Source organism: Zootoca vivipara, chromosome 16 (genome assembly GCF_963506605.1).
Source record: "Zootoca vivipara chromosome 16, rZooViv1.1, whole genome shotgun sequence".
NCBI classification, from domain to species: domain Eukaryota; kingdom Metazoa; phylum Chordata; class Lepidosauria; order Squamata; family Lacertidae; genus Zootoca; species Zootoca vivipara.
The window spans coordinates 38,965,298-38,982,198 of NC_083291.1; the positions used below are offsets into that span (position 1 = coordinate 38,965,298).

At 45.8% G+C, this 16,901-nt stretch overlaps 1 protein-coding gene across 1 annotated transcript; it reads right to left on the reverse strand.

The window, feature by feature from the left end:
* Positions 1 to 585: 585 nt before the first annotated feature.
* LOC118075416 (extracellular matrix protein 2-like) lies at positions 586 to 12,175 on the reverse strand. The gene is made up of 7 exons (XM_035097377.2): positions 11,253 to 12,175; positions 8,650 to 8,765; positions 8,216 to 8,348; positions 4,333 to 4,490; positions 2,663 to 2,802; positions 1,566 to 1,892; positions 586 to 890 (listed from the first exon to the last, which is right to left on the reverse strand). The coding sequence occupies exons 1-7, from the start codon at positions 12,091 to 12,093 to the stop codon at positions 710 to 712; spliced, it is 1,896 nt and encodes a 631-aa protein (XP_034953268.1). The 5' UTR covers positions 12,094 to 12,175; the 3' UTR covers positions 586 to 709.
* Positions 12,176 to 16,901: the final 4,726 nt, after the last annotated feature.

Below are 16,901 nucleotides of genomic sequence, written 5' to 3' on the forward strand. Positions count from 1 at the left end.
GGTGCCAGATAGAAAATCTCAATCAGGGATGTGGAATCGGGTGGCCTTCCAGGTGGCTTTGGACTCCCATTTCCCACCAGCCTGAGCATAGCATAGCATGGCCAATGGTCAGGGATGATGGGGGTTGTAGTCCAGCAACATCTGACGGGCCACAGGCTTCTCCACGCCTGCGCTAAAGGAACTTCTCTCAAGGCTTTTTCATAATTGCTTTGCTAAAGGTTCCTGCTAAGGGCCTTTGCTTAACCGGTGGCAACAAGCTGTCATCTCCACCTGCTTGAAGAAGAGCTAAAGAGACAGTCTGGTGCTGCAACAGAGTCAGCAAAGGAAACGGAAGCCTTGAGTTTTTTAGCAGGATGACAAGAGAGGTTCAAAGGTATGCTGCTGCTTTTGGGGCACCGGGTGTCTGTGTAGAATGACGTCTGCCTAGGTATTTGCCTGGTCACCTGTGCTCACCATTGTACATTTGTAATGTTTCCAGTACTCTCTCATCACAAAAAACCAAAAAACCTGACTCCTTAAAAGACTGCCCCTAGTGGGGAGCATGAAACAAGTTACAGAGAAGAGACAGGTACCTGTTTCCTTGCCCCTGCCGCACTGTGATGTCTTGAAGAGCAATATCTCTCCCCATGCCCCCCAGGTTGGGACAGTGTTTGGTCCCATAGCTTGTGTGCCCACCTCACAGCTGTTGTGAGTGATCTGCAAGGCACCTTTAGTAGTCGTCCTCTTCATTCTGTTGCGGCCGCAACACTACACTGTGGTAGGCCTTGATGCAGGAGAAGGCCGTGGGCGGGATCCGGTGGCGGTCAATCAAGTTGTTTTCCAGGTGCATCGACACAATGTTCGAGTCCTCTGCCACCCGCGTGTCACAGACAGAGTTCAGGGGGACATGCCTGCCAGGAAGAGAGACTAAGAACCCTCAGCATATGCAGGGCTTCACATACAGTACCTTCTCTCTGCAGTACAAACAACGACCCTGTAAGGCGGGCTGAGCATGATCCCCATGTTACAAATTTGGTCAGGAGAGGTGCTGACTGGCTTACCCAAGACAATATAGTGGTGAGTTCATGGATAATACGAGAATGAGATTAAAACTTCTTGGCTCACATAAGTCATCTTTAAAATGAGGGTGAGAGTAGCGAGGCTAGGGATTTGATTTCCCGTGTTTTATCCCAGGAGCAAAATACAACCTTAAGATACCAGGTATTTAAAATAGTTGCCTGCGGAGCCTGGCAATAGCTGTTCTGTTGTGTGCTGGGCTGCCTGTGTGCTTGCTTGCTAATCGGCATATTTATATACATTCAGATATTACACAAATGGCGCCAGTCCCTACAGCACTGTTTCCTCCAAACAGACTGACTGTAATGCCCTAGGATTTCTCATCGCTTGTGGATGCAAAAAGCACAAAGGAGCAGAGTGGGCTCTCTCTTGGAGATGGAGAACCTGTGCCTTTCTCAGTACTGATGGACTCCCACAAGCCCCAGCCAGCATGGCCAATGGTCAGGAATGGTGCAAAGTGGAGTCCAATCACTATGCAAAGGGACACTGTCTCCCCATCCCTGCTTTACCTGATGCGGTTGTGGCTCAGTCTCAGAACCTGCAGCCCCTTTAAGTTCAGGATGCCACGGGGAATGGCTTGGAGCTGGTTGTTGTCCAAGAGCAGCTCAGCAAGGGAGCGGTAGAGCCCCAGGAAGGAGACGGCATGGATGCCATCGTCCCGCAGTGCATTGTGTGACAGATGCAGAAACTCCAGGCCAGGCTTCATATGGGCAAAGACGTAGCCAGGGATGCGCTCAATGCGGTTGTGATGAAGGGTCAGCTGCTTCAGGTGCCGGGGTAGAAATGAAGGCACATGCACTAGGCGGTTGTGAGACAGGTCCAAGGCCTCCAGCTTCCTGAGGAGGAAAAAGACACACACAGTCCTTGGGGATTCCTGAGTTCCCAACAGTGGTGTCCTGGATTTCCTTTTATAGACATGAATTTCTGCCGTTCCGTTCCTTGGGAAAAGCATTGCACTTGGGGGCCTATTATAGTTTAATATGGACAATAAACTTCCTGTATCTGTTTTCACTGTTGTCCATATGACAGTTACCTCCAGCCAGACCTATGACTTTATTATGAGGCATCTTGTCTTTGCTGGCTAAAGGAGTGGTTAGTATTGAAAAATACACAGGTGTTAGTCTTGGAAGGACATGGCAATAAGTTTGGCTGGCATTCATATTTATGGTACGATAAAGTTAAAATGCATAAAGGTTTCATGAATCATGTTATTAGGACGAATTAATATACAGTATGAGATAAATATAAAAAATCTGTTAGAGAAATCTGTTAGAGACACTCTTGTGGCTTTCTCCCATAGAAGCTATATCAGTGAAAAAATGAAATATGAAAAACGAGTGGGCAACATGTAGAGATTTCTTAATGGATATAGATGGAGATGTTAAAATAAAAAGGTCTGGAGAAGATAAAGGTGTAGTAACAGGCTGATTACAATATCATCAACCTAATGAATTGTTCAAATTACCATAGATTAAAAAAAAATGTAATGACAGTCACCTCCAAATCACTGCCTTCCCACACTTTTCCCTTCCTCAATCTGGATTTTCTCATACCCTCTCCTTTTTGGAGTATCACTGGTATGAGAAAACAATGCTAAGGTACTCACGGAAGGTTTATCCAGGCACGTGGAGCAATGCGATCTTCCTGCAATTTGTTGTTGCTCAGAACCAGCACAGTTAGGTTCAGGGTTTTGTTGAGGACACTCTCGGTCACCTCCTCAATGCGATTAGAGTCGAGGTGCAGCTCCTGCAAGGGTGGGAAACTGTTGATTTTAAATTTGTCTTTTAATATGACTCCAGCTTTCCCTCACCCACACACCACACAGTTGATTCCAGCATCCTCCCTCCACCACCTCTTCCTTGGTTCCAGTTCTGCTCAGTCCCTGTCCAGCTTTGTGTGGCAAACAAATCCAGTACCTACCTCACACAACCCATCCACCTCTAAAACAACAACATACAGAAGAACTCCAGAATGAGACAAGTTAAATGGGGCTGGACTGGAGACAGACAGTCATTTTTAAAGAGAGATGAAGGTGGTATCACAGGAGCATAGGGGAATCACCTTGCTGGACCAGCCCTAGTTCAGCATCCTGTTTCACACAATGGCCAACCAGGTGACTCTGGGAAGTCCACAAGGGCAACATACACCCCCCTCCCATGGTTGCAGTGTTAGAAACGGAGAAATGAAAGCTAGGAGATAATTGGCATCCTTAAACCTAGGTTATGGGCGCAACAATGGAATGTCTAGGCACACTTTTTTATAACAAGAATACAAAGGTGAAAATGAATGAACTGCAGCTAAAATATTGTGTTCATTTTTCACATGGTCTTCTAGTCCTTCCCCTGCCCACCCCCTGTTATTCTTAAGAGGGTCTCTTCTCCAGTCTTCAGAGAGTAGCTGGAAGTGGGGAGGCAGAAAAAGGTCCTCCTTTCCTTCCACTCTGCAGTTTTCATCTTAGGTGCAGTACTGTGCCCAGTATTTCCCTGATTTGGACGGTGCTGCTGCTGCCCTGAGCAGACAATGCAGACATCACTGGCCCACTTCAGAGCTTCTTTCTCTATCCTGGCTGCTGCCCAGAGGAGAAGCGGCACCCGGTGAGAGCTCCGCAGTGCACTCCACTAGCCCGGCTAGTGACCTTCTGGGGTGGAGCGGGTAGAAGAGACTAACAGAGAGACCAGCTTGTCCCAGAGGGGGTCTAAAATAAGCAGAGCTTTAAACACACGTGTTAGGGGTAGTGGTGGGAAGAGTATGTTTAAGTTGAAGAATGACAACGGGTAGATCAGGCATAGGCAAACTCAGCCCTCCAGATGTTTTGGGACTACAACTTCCATCATCCTAAGCTAACAGGACCAGTGGTCAGGGATGATGGGAATTGTAGTCTCAAAACATCTGGAGGGCCGGGTTTGCCTATGCCTGGGGTAGATCACTGCCTGTTTTTGATACTGGGTGGTAGATCACAGCCTATTTGGAGTTGGACATGCCTGCTGTACGGTATTCCTTTCAAAACAGAAAATAATACAGTGGTGCAACTGGCTTTCGGGGTTGGTGTGTTGTGCGACAAGCACACAGAGTGCAATGAGTGTTTGTGGGGGGGAGGGAGGTTAATTTCATTGTACACAGGTTGTACATCGACAATAAAGGTATTATCATTAAATCTCATACATTACTTTATACCCCTTGACCTACCAGGTTTGGCTCCTGGTTCAGCTGACAGCCCCCCCCCCCCCCCGACTAGGATCTGGTCCTGTTACAAAGAACAACCCCTGCTGTGCTCACCTGCAAAGAGGCAGGCAAACCTGACGGGATGGCTCGAAAGTGGTTCCGATCCAGTCGCAGGTAGATGAGTCTGCTCAGGGGCTTGAAAGTGGTGGGGGGCACGTTCCCATCATGCAGCTGGTTTGCCTCCAGCTCCAGGGTGAGCAGCTTGAATAGACCTGTGCAGAGGAGAGATGAATCCATGAATGCCCTCTGACCACTTGCAGCAAACCTGCTTATTGAGCTTATTCATCCTCATGATGTTCGTCACAAAGTTCGTGGGAACATTATATGGTGGCAGCTATTTTTTAAGCATTGGTTCTTATTTCTTTGCAGGAAGGTTATATGATGTTGCATCAAGCATATACCACACTTTCCAGGACATTTCCCCATCCTATCTATCTATCTCTCTCTCTCTCTCTATCTATCTATCTATCTATCTATCTATCTATCTATCTATCTATCTATCTATCTTTAATGGATTTTTAATGGATTTTGATTGATTTTCAAAATATAAAACAGCAAGTTCCCCTCGCACCTAGAATAAAGAAACTTCTCTGTTCCTTCCCATCATGTTTCCTTGCTGCAGAAAGCCAAGGTTTTTGCGGGGGGGGCAGTTTTGTTGCACAAGACCACTGAAGCCGTTTGAATTGTGCAGTATACATTTGCTGCTATGCCATTTAATTCTACCTGCAAAAATAGCAACAGTCTGGATGTGCTATCACAGCGCTGTGGAGGAATTAATTCTTTGAAGGCTCATGTATGAGATGAGAAGCGGGGCTCCCCAAATGAAATTGCATTCAGAAATCAGTCCAGTGCTGGAATTATACTGGGACAGGCAGAGCACCCCTTAAGGAAATCCACTAATCTCACTCCCAAATCATGCCCTCCATAGCCTTTGAAAAACAGCTGCAAAGGAGGACCTCACAGGAGCTAAGAACCCCCCCCAACTGAAATACACAATACAGGACTGATATGCAGGTTAATATACATTTGAATATGGGTCAAATATTCCCCTCTCTGCCCACCCCCACCCTGCCTCCCATTACCAGCCTTGCTCATATGCTCGTTGTCTTTTCGCTGACATGGAGGGATTTAGCAAAGAATGGAGGAAGCTTCACCTGCCAAATTTCTGCCTCCCCAAGGGTGCTTGGAAAGACACAGGGGCAACAACAGTTTAACAGGGGAGAAATATTTTGGCAACACAGCTATCAGAATCCCCCAATTGTTAAGAAACAAAAATTTCAAATTATATAAAATTGATACACGTAAGCATATCAGCCCAGTTTTTACATTTCCTTTCAGTTTCCACCGCTGGAACACTCTCAGGATGGACAGGGTGGAAACAAGGGGCCTCTGTTAGCCGCAGAACGTGCTCCCAGGAGGCCTAGTGTGTATCCCAGCTTCCTGTTTAGCCCCCATTTATCAGCTGCTAACAAACTTCTCAGGAACCAACCCACACACATCCAGCACTGGGCAGTTATAGAAGCAGAAAGAAGCTAGACCAGTAATAGCAGGCTTCCTGGCTTCCAAACTGATGGAAGATCTTCACACCGATACTGGAAATAGCAAAACGTGTCTGCATGAACACGGTGCATTGTATTCAGTAGAGCGCTGACTTTGTCAAAGGACAGTGGAGGGGAAACATATCTAGATTTGCCTTTGTAGTAGCGCTCCATGAGATTTGTTTGTGGGGGGGGGGTCCTCTTTTTGCTACTGTTGTCTACTTTCAATGTGTCTGGGCAATAGTTTCAGGTCATTTAGACACATGGATGCTGTTAGCAAAATGAGGTCACTTCAAATCGCCGTGTATCCCATTCTGTAATTGTTATACTGTGCATCTTGATAACGTGTGTGTGCAGCAGACACCATTATCTGCAATGTAATTTGCCCATAAAGGTTTACAATGCAAGCCTATGCATCTCTCCTCAGAAGTTGTCATCTTTCTGTCTTGGGAGACAATGGAGTGTGCCTCGGCCGGGGGGGGGGGAGGCAAACTGCTGGAGAATCCCATTGCCTGAAGTGACCTCCCTGGGGGGTGCAAGCCTGGTCAGTGTGTCTAGAGGTCTTGGGCTGCCCAGATGACAAGCCCCCCCCCCTTCTTGGCCTCACCAAAGGAAAGCAGAGAAATGAGTTTGGCACCAGCTTGGGTTCAGAAACAACATGTACAAAACGGCATCCAACTGTCTTAGAAACTCCACTCCAGATTTGTGTAGGATTTGTTCCTTAGCCTTTTCTTCCCCTGAATATGTTCCACAAGGCAGCAGTGGGGCAAAGGGAAATACAAATGTGCCCTAGGACTCTGGAGACTAGGGTTCAAATTCCCACACAGCCACAGAATTCATGTTGGGCAGTCACTATCATTCAGCCTAACCTACTTCGCAGGGTTGTTGTGAAGCTAAAATGGGTGGGTTCCTTGACGGCAAGGTGGTCTATACGTGTAGTAAATAGTAAGCAAAGGAATGAATTCTTAATATCTTATTAAGCAGTTGCCATAGCTCTAGTCCTGCCTAAAATGTGGAGATCATAAAACAGAGTGGTTGTAATCGCCACCACAATCTTAAATATTAACAGTGGCTATTCTACAGAAAAGCCCACAAGCAACCTTCTCCAAGAGACCTTTGGCCACTTAAACTAGCTATCTGTGGCCTTTTAAGTGGTGTATATGGGGTATCATTTTCATTTGTTACTCTGGTATGTATTTTTGTGTTTTTATATTGTAAGCTACCCTGTGACCTTCAGATTAAGGGCAGTATGGAAATTTAAGAAATAATAATATAATAATGCTATAATTTCCATGTCTCAGTGCAGTTCTCTTTTCTATGGAAAATGTAAGATTTCCCCCCTAATGACGAAGGGCTTCTCCATTCATCCCATGCCTAGAAACCATGGGGGTCTGAGCAGTTTTCCGCTTGCCCCACTCCTTCCCCAGGGAAAACCTGAACTTTAGTGCTAAATCGGAGGAAACTTCAATCCTAAGAAAACCTGAATTACTGTTTGTTCCGATTGAGTGTTAAAGAGCACCTTTCCCTGAGGATAGAAGCAGGACACAAAGGAGGCAAGAACCAAGCGAAGGACATGTTAAATGGGGGGACAAGAGAAAGAGGAAACTGGAGTGGGGTCGGCAGAGGGGCTGTTGGAGAGAGGAAGCTGGGCTGGAGTGGTCGAGAGATTTAATGTAATTAAGGGACGGATTAAATGGTTTGAAACTGGACTGTATATAAGAGCTGGGGGGGAGTCATCTGGTTGAGGAGAGGGGATTTAGAATTTATTTGATAAAGGTGAGATGCTAGAATTGTTAGAGTGTATAAGTTAGAATATTTTTAGTGAAAATTAATAGGCTAAAGGGAATAATTAGAGGAATAAGTAGTATATTATGTGGTTTAAAGAATTTTATATAAGGTATTATTTTAAGATTTAAATTGATGGTTTTGGAATCATTTAATTATGAAAATTGCTAATATGGGATATAACTAGACTCGGGAAGGGAGGAACGGGGAAGTCGAAGTTATGACAGAGTTATTAACACAAGATTGGTTTTTTGTCTTTTTGTTTTTTCTTTTTGTAATTTTCTTTTTCTTTTTTTCTTTTTTCTCTTTTTTCTTATGCTCCTTTTTATAGGGTATTATGATGTAATATGATGATGTGAATGAAATCTTAAGTTGAAAATGCTAATAAATATTTTTTAATAAAAAAAAAGGAAAGAAGCAGGACAGTAGGAAGTATACGGTAGATGAGCCCTTAGGTATGTATGCCAGAGTTTCACAAATCTATAGGGAATGTGACTTAATAGGGTGCCGCCTTGTGTTTACAAAAATCCTGGCACCTAGGAATGAGGGCCTCTGATCATATGCAGAGTACACACACACATCCAAGGAAGGACTTTTTATAAAGTGACCCCTACCTCGGAAGTTGTGTCTCTGCAGTCCTTCTAAATTATTGTCATTCATCTTTAGCTCTTGTAGTGAACTGGGCAAAGCTGGGACTGCAGACAGCCCGTTCCCATCCAGATTTAGGCGCTTCAGCTTGGTGAGATTCTGCATGGAAGAAGAAAGGTACTGGCGGGATTGTGATCATGTTCAATAGTCATCAAGAAATCATTCAAGTATTATTGTCTTGCAAATGGGCAAATTATAGAGCAATGGCCCAACACATTCTTTGCATGTACAGTCCTAGTTTCAGGTTCTCCTTTAATTGAAGAAGTTAGGAGTAATTGATTCCCAAAGGTGCCTGTGATAATCTATTTTCCCCTCAGTCATCGGCCCCCAAATAAATTGACTTCCCTCTTTGCTTCTGAACCTCCCTCCATAGCAAAAGGTCTTTCCCGTCTCCACTCACCTTGAAAGCTTCTGGGTGCAGGCCTGCAGAATCCAGCTTGTTCTTGCTGAGATCCAGCCATTCTAGATTGGGCAGCCCCAAGAAAATCCCAGCTGGGATATGTGTGATCTCATTCTCTGGGAAGCAGGAAGGCAGGAAGGAAGGAAGGACGGAAGGTGAGAGGTGCAAAAGCAGTTACAGGGAAGATCACGCTCTGGGCCTTGTAATGGCAACTCTAAAAGCCCAGCTCAGACATCTCATTCTGTTTCTCCAATCCTTTTTTAAAAAATAAATTTTATTAAAGGTTTTCAAACTAATATATATATATATATATATATATATATATATATATATATATAATATAAATATAAATATAAATATAAATGTAAACTGGGTATGTTCCTTCATCTCCAATGTTCAACAAAACCGCTTGACCAATTGAGGTGAAATTTTGACACAACATCACATGTGAATGTCCGAAGGCTATAGGAAAGTTTGCTAAGACATATATCACACCTGTGCAACGTAAAAAACCCCAAACCCCGTGCTCCAAACCTACCCACTCAGATGAAAATGTATGCTGGGAAAAGAACCAGGTTGCAAACCAGCACCCTCTCGTGGCGGCTACACGGGTACTGCACCTATAAAACCTTCCCTCTCAACAGCACCTCGGCTCCCGTTTACATACTAGACTGAAGCCTTTCCAGACTAGGCTGAATGGAGGTACTGACTTGCCTGGGTGGGGGTTGGGGGGAGGAGGGGACGGGATAGGTCAGGACATGGTGGGACCAGTCACAGGGATAAGCCGGTGGGTGGGGGGAGGAGGGGGCGGGATACGTCATGGATCGGCACAGGGTAGGGGGAGTCACAGGGATGCGCCACAGCAACGCGTGGCATGGCCAGCTAGTATTCTATAAAATTCCAACTAAAGAGAATAATAGAAAACAATTTATCAAACAGAAACAACTAAAGAGAAAGAGAAAATGAAACACATTAATAATCCTCATATGATCCTTATAAACACAAAGTTATGCATACAGGTATTTCTATATAGCCCTCAGTCACCCTTTTACAGTATTTTGATCTTCACACACTGATTCCTCCCACCTGGGAGAACTTCAACTTCTTCAGTCTTCCACTCTGAGAAAAAACACTCTGACCTGCCTTTTTCTGCCAGCTCCCTGTACATATCTTCATTTATCACAGATATAAAATTTTAGATGTTGATATATACATCTAGTTAATGCTACTCGAGAGGCACCCAAAATCAAAGATCATACAAGAGACTCAATCCAAAAGAAAAGAGAGTGAAAGAGAAGAAAAAAGAGAGATGCTTCCTTTTCCCTATCTGCCAATTGTGAATATATAACCATTATTCAAAGTACCGTATCTAACATATATACTCCTATTTTTTTTTCATTCTGCATGATTGTGTTTTCTCAAAATTCCCTCCCATACCTCCAACCATCATATTTTGCCATTCAAGAGATCCTCATAACCATTTTTTTTCTTTTTAATTATCTTCTAGTTTCCTAAATCAGTATTTCACTGGCTCCTTGTGATATGTTTTTCTTTAGGGGTTCCATCAAATCTCAGTAACATATTTGTCCATGTTAGTCTACGGTTATGTTTCTGTTAAATCATCCTTCTGTTCCATCCTCATAGTCTCTTTCCTTCTTTTCCCTCCCCATAACCATGGTTTGAATGACCTGAAACCTGTGCTCCCACTTCCTGTGCACCAATTCCCTCCTCCAGTCTCTGCTTCCCAGCACCACAAGTTTGCAGGCAAACTATGGTTAGTGCTAACCTCCAAACCGCTGTGATACATTGATTGGACCCTAAAGAGTTTGTCCATACTGTATTTGGGTTCCTGTCAGAGCAAGAGTCATGACATTGATCCCAGCAGCACACAAACCTTTTGGGAATTCCAGCTCTAGCTGGCTTCTATCCACCACACAGACCTTTGGAAAATGGGGAGATGGGCCCTTCCAAACTGGTGTTTGGATGCAAGTGCATTCTGCAACATGTCCTCACACAATTATAGTGGTGGATTTTTTCTGCTTTATTTTTTGTTCTGTGATGCTTCCCCAATGCTACCACATGATTGCTCTCCGGAGGGGCTACAGTGGAGCAAAAGCAAGAGGAAAAAACACCCCAAAACATTTGTGGAATGAAAAGTTAAAAGGATTTCAGCACTGATTGGAAATTAAACAGTCTGATCACCTCAAAACTTTGCAGGCACAAATAGTATTGAAAGCAGAATCATTAATAATGAGCACACTGCAGAGTACCGACTGAACAAGGCTGCAATCCTATACACCTTTACCTGGGAGTAAGTCCTACTGAGCTCAGTGGGGTTTACTTCTGAGTAGACATGTACAGGGTCGTCTTAAGCGCCCCTGTCGCCATGGTGCGCCGGATCTCTCCGGCGCCCTTCCACCCCGTTTCCCAGCGCCATGGTGCCCTGCGCCACCGGGGGTCTACGTAGAGCCGGCCCTGGACATGTATAGGTTTGCGCAATAAGCCAGAAGAGTGTTTACACTATGAATGAGGTGAGGAAAGAGAAGGTGGTGAGGCACAGGTGGGTGAAGAAGAAAGACCCCTTTCCTGCCTCAGATATTCACCTGCCAGGTAGAGGGTCCGGAGCGCAGTGTCACTCAGCCTGGGCACGTGTTTCAGGCGAGCATTGCCACAAGCGATGGCATGTTCAGAAAGCAAGCAGGTCACAGGCAAGGATGGCATTATGGGCACCTCTCTTTCCTTTGGCACGGCAGGTTGCCGTTTTGGTGTGCCTCCTGCTCTGAAGACATTTTTATGAGATACGTTTTGTTCTTTCACAGCCTCAGTTTGGGTGACATTTCTGAAGGAGACACCAGGCACATTTCTTGCTCGTGCCTGTCCACCTTTCCTGTGCAGTATGCCATGTTCTGCCCCTGCCAGTGACCGACTGATATTTCTGCGGGAAGAACTGGAGTCTTTCCTTGGCAATGGCCAACTGGCATTCTGGTGAGAAGGTCTGTGCTCCTTGTTGACCTCTGCCCGACTGATATTCCTTTGCTGGGAGCCAGCCTGCTTCCCTGGCAATGCCTGGCTTGCATTCCTGTGAGAAAATCTGGGTTTTTCCTGTGGCACAGCCTGGCTGACATTCTTATGGGTAAGGGTGGGCTCCTTCCTGACCTCAACCCAGCTGGTATTCCTATTTGGGGTAGTGAGTCTTTTCCCTGACAGTGCCTGACTATCATTTATGTGAACAACTCTGAGCCACTTATTCATCTGTGCCTGGCTGGCATTTCTCTGTGAGATGCCTTGCTTTTGCCGTGTCAGTGACCAACTGGTGTTTGCCGATGGAATGCCATGTTCTTTCTCTGGTGGTGCCTTGCTGGCCTTTTTTGGGAGAAGCCTGGGCTCTTTCGCTCCCTGGGCCTGAGTGCCATTCCTAGTGAGGGCACTATACTCTTTCCGCATGAGGGTGTGACTGGCATTTCTGAAGAGGGGGCCATGCTCCTTTCTTGATGCTGGCCTGCTGGTATTCCTGTGAGGAGAGACGTTCTCCTTTTGCAGCAGTGCCCGGCTGGCATTGCTTTGGAGCGTTCTGGGCTCCTTTCCTTCTTTTACCTTGCCAGTATTTTTGTGGGTAGGACTAGAGAGTGCCTGGCTTCCATTTCCATGCCAAGGGCCTGACACTTTTCCTATCTGTATCCGAGTACTATTCCTATATGTGAGGGTGTATTCCTTTCCTGCCTTTGCCTTCCGTGGGCCAACAGGTTCCCTCACTGGCGTTTTCTCTACATGGATCAAACCTGTCAAGACAAAAGATACACAATGAAAGGCAAAGCAGACTAAGACATTTTGGCACCTACATGACCCATCTCCACTCCACCCCCCACCTAACAGGGGGCCCAATACCTAATTAACAGTCCTTGATTAACCTGGGGCACCATTGACCAGGAAATTGCCCTGCACAAAGACCGCATGGCTGACTTTCTCTCTTGCCCAGCTGTTCATTCAAACGGGGAGCCATGGGTCTTCCACTCAGCCACATGTTGAACTCCACTTTCAGATGCAGGTGCCTTGCGCTTAGAGCCAAGTCTGTTGGAAGAGGCCTTCTGCATGCCACCATTTTACATTTCCCACAGCGCCCCTTGGCAACGCTATGTTGATGGTAGCTAAAAATGGCACCTTGCAGCTCCCCACAACTTGTTACCAAATAAACACCATTGATATAGGAAGAGTCCCAATGGAGTGCACTTCTCTGGGGGTCCCAACAGCCTGGGCATCAACTCTACTGTATTAACTGTACAGCTAATGTTCGTTAGTCTGCAACATGTTTTAGTGACTAAAAGAAACACCCACCTGTATTGTATATTTAATCTGAAACTGCAAGTACACTAAGTAAAAGTCAAATGTTCTTTAAACTTTAAAAGAGAATGTATTGCAAGGTTTTTATAGGAGGGAAAAGAGAACTAAAGCCCAGGGCTGCCTTCTGCATACTCTGCAAATGGGAGCTACAGTTAAACCACAGAGCCTAGGGCTTGCTGATCAGAAGGTCGGCGGTTCGAATCCCTGTGATGGGGTGAGCTCCCGTTGCTCGGTCCCAGCTCCTGCCAACCTAGCAGTTCAAAAGCATGTCAAAATACAAGTAGATAAATAGGAACCACTACAGCGGGAAGGTAAACGGCGTTTCCATGTGCTGCTCTGGTTTGCCAGAAGCGGCTTTGTCATGCTGGCCACATGACCTGGAAGCTATACGCCGGCTCCCTCGGCCAATAATGCGAGATGAGCGTGCAACCCCAGAGTCGGTCACGACTGGACCTAATGGTCAGGGGTCCCTTTACCTTTACCTAGTTTGTTAAGGGCACTAGGTATAGTAGCCCTTAACAGTTCCCAAGACTCTTTGCAGGGTGTGTGTGCTCTAAATGTATGCTGCACACACAGCCTTACTCAGAAGTGAGGCCCACTGAGTTTAGCAGGAATTACTTCCTAGTATACATGCTTGGAATTGCAGCCTAAAACTGGGAGGCAAGCTTAAAAATGAAACTAGTCCAAGCTTATTCACAGGCTGGCCTTCATCCCTCTTCTTCATACCTTTCTGAGGGTGCATGCTGCCCGCCTGGGCCAGGCTGAGGTTTGTCGCAGGGGCAGCGGATTCTGGTTTGGCACCCATGCTGCTGCCGGCAGCCTCTGCTCTCTTTGCGCCCAATTCCTTCTTTCCAAATTTGGACAACTTCTTTGGCACACCTCCCTGCCCCACATTTTGGCCATTCAGGTAGTTGGGGAGTGCTGCCTCCTTCCTCCTCAAGACACTGTTCTTCAGGATCGAAGGCTTTTCCCCTTTCTGGCGCAAGCCCTTTCCACCTGCAACACTCTCCACATCGGCTGCAGATTTGAGGGTCTCTGCAAAGTCGAAAGGGGAAACAGAAACCACGATACCTCGGTTATTTACTTAGGATTTTAAAAATGCACATCCTGCCTACCTATGCTTCTAAAATTATGCCTCATCAGAGTGACCAGGAAACAGGACCTAAGTATGCATATTGTGCTAATTAAGCAGATCGGATCAGATTTGCTCCCTAAGGCCTGGGATCATTGGGGGCAAGAAGCAGGTCAAGGTGCTGCATCTTGTGGTGTCCCTGGGGGCATTTCCTTTCTCTTCCCATGTATGTCAGTGGCTGCCAATAAGTCCTACCAGAAAAATCAATGCACTTCCCTTGGGAGTACTGCAGCAGGATGGTAAAACCTGACCCTGGGTTCTAATGTGATGAGGGGCACGGGGCTCATCCAGACTTCCTTTGGCACCCTGCTTTCCAGCCACAGGTCCAGGCTTTAGAGTTCCCTGACCAAGCAGTTTTGTGTTTGCCCCACGGCTTTCCCTAGGAAAGCCCATGTTTTTCTGCTGAATTGGAGCAAATGGCCACCTGTGGAAAACCCAATTACCATTTGTGCCGATTCAGTGGTAAAATGCAGGTTTTCCCGGGGGAAACAAAATGCTTGGCCATGAAGCTTTAAAGCCTGGACCTGTTCCTAGGAACTCTGCACAAAAGGAAGTCTGTGGGAGCAAGTCCCCAGAGAAAAGATTTTCTCTCTGGGCACTTCCAGGTGGCCGATTGTTTTGGGTGGGATTCAGTGACGCACTGGCCAACCACACATTTACAAACAAACCCACTTCCCCAAAAGATCATAATTTCTTTGATAAGGAATATGCAGACAGGACACTGGTCTCAACTTCCAGCATGGCTGCTAAGATGTGTCTAGTACTTAGTAGCCAGCAGCTATCACAAACCATAAATGCTAATTTAAGCAAGTATCCTCTAGGAGTCAGTGCCCCTTTTAATAACATTCCCATTACAATACTTTTATGTCCACTTCCCCCTACACTGCACACCTCAATGCTGTCCTTAAATTTTATTTTGGAAACTTCAGCTGGTGTAGAATTCTGCAACCCAGTTGCTTACTGGGGCCAGGTGCAAGGACATATTACTCCAGTTTTTGCTCATCTGCACTGGCATCTTGCTTCCTTTGGGGCACAATCAGGACCAGCCTTATCAAATGGATTAGAAAGGTCCATATATTGTTAATTTCTTCTGTACTCTCTTTTTTTAAAAAAACATATTTTTATTAATTTTCCAATTAAAACCAATTATATCACATTCGTTATTTCAAATTATACACATATATATCAATCAAACCGAATATTATGCCAAATCATCTAAAAAAATTTTTGGGGGTTCCCATGCTTCAAGAAATTGGGGATTCCTCGCAACCGTCCACTGCCGTCTTTTTTCTAAAGTTCAAATCGTCTCTCCAAGTTCATAATAATCCGAATCTTTCCCTTACAATCACATAGATGTTTTCCACTTTCAACCGATTGTTTCCCAGCTGCTGAGATAAATATCAAACAAGGTTTCACAAATGTTCTTTCTCCTGTGGGTTAATCAGTCCAGCCTCCCAATTTCTTCTGTACTCTCAATGGAGCTACTGCAGTCTGGATCAAGTCGATCCTGGGTGAAGCATAGCATGATGAATGCTGTGACTTTGTTTGCTATGCACATCAACAGAATATTTTCTGCTGATTTGGGGGCTATCCATAAAAAAATCTGGGTCAGCCCTTGCCAGAGGACACATACACAAGACCACACTTTTTTTGACTTTGAATGAATGACTGCTGAATCACAACTGCTCTTTAAGGCTGTTTTCTAAGTTGAATTGCTGCTGGAGTCCTTTAGAACTGCTAACTGCCAAGAATTGTCTTTCCATATTAACTGGAAGTGGAATTAAAGCAGAATTTCTGCATAGCATTATATTGGTATTAGTTTGTGGGGCCTTGACTCCCCTAAACTCCTGGGTCTGGTGGGTCTTGGAGTTTGATCAGTGCTTGGAGTATTAAGATGGGCTGCCAGGTGCTGAATTGAGCAGAAAATACAGGCCAGCCTGATGATGGCCTCTAAATATGAGTCATTGAGAACAAGGACAGGGGGGATAAGCCCATAGCTGCCAAGTTTTCCCTTTTCTCACGAGGAAGCCTATTCAGCATGAGGGAATTTCCCTTAAAAAAAGGGATAACTTGGCAGCTATGGATAAGCCATCAGCCAGCAAATGGGTGGAACCCTGTCCTGGGCTCTGGGTAGTTAGCAGAAGACAATACCAGAGTTTTAAGGAGGAAGAAGTTTCAGGATTGCAGTTGGGTATGATGTAAGCCAAGATCATGGCCACTGGTCCCATCACCTCCTGGCAAATAGAAGGGGAAGAAATGGAGGCAGTGAGAGATTTTACTTTCTTGGGCTCCATGATCACTGCAGATGGTGACAGCAGTCATGAAATTAAAAGACACCTGCTTCTTGGGAGAAAAGCAATGACAAACATAGACAGCATCTTAAAAAGCAGAGACATCACCTTGCCGACAAACAGGGCAGTCTCGAGCAGGTTGGCCACCCTGGCGCTGAGGGGTGGAGATCGCTCCAGCACCCCCGCCCTCACAGGGCGCAGCATGGTTTCCATGCAGCTTTGCCGTGTGGTGCCCTGCCTACCGGCCCGCCGCCCTGACGCACCGCGCCACCGGGGGTCTACCTAGAGCCGGCCCTGCCGACAAAGGTCCGTATAGTTAAAGCTATGGTTTTCCCAGTAGTGATGTATGGAAGTGAGAGCTGGACCATAAAGAAGGCTGATCGCCAAAGAATTGATGCTTTTGAATTATGGTGCTGGAGGAGACTCTTGAGAGTCCCATGGACTGCAAGAAGATCAAACCTATCCATTCTGAAGGAAATCAGCTCTGAGTG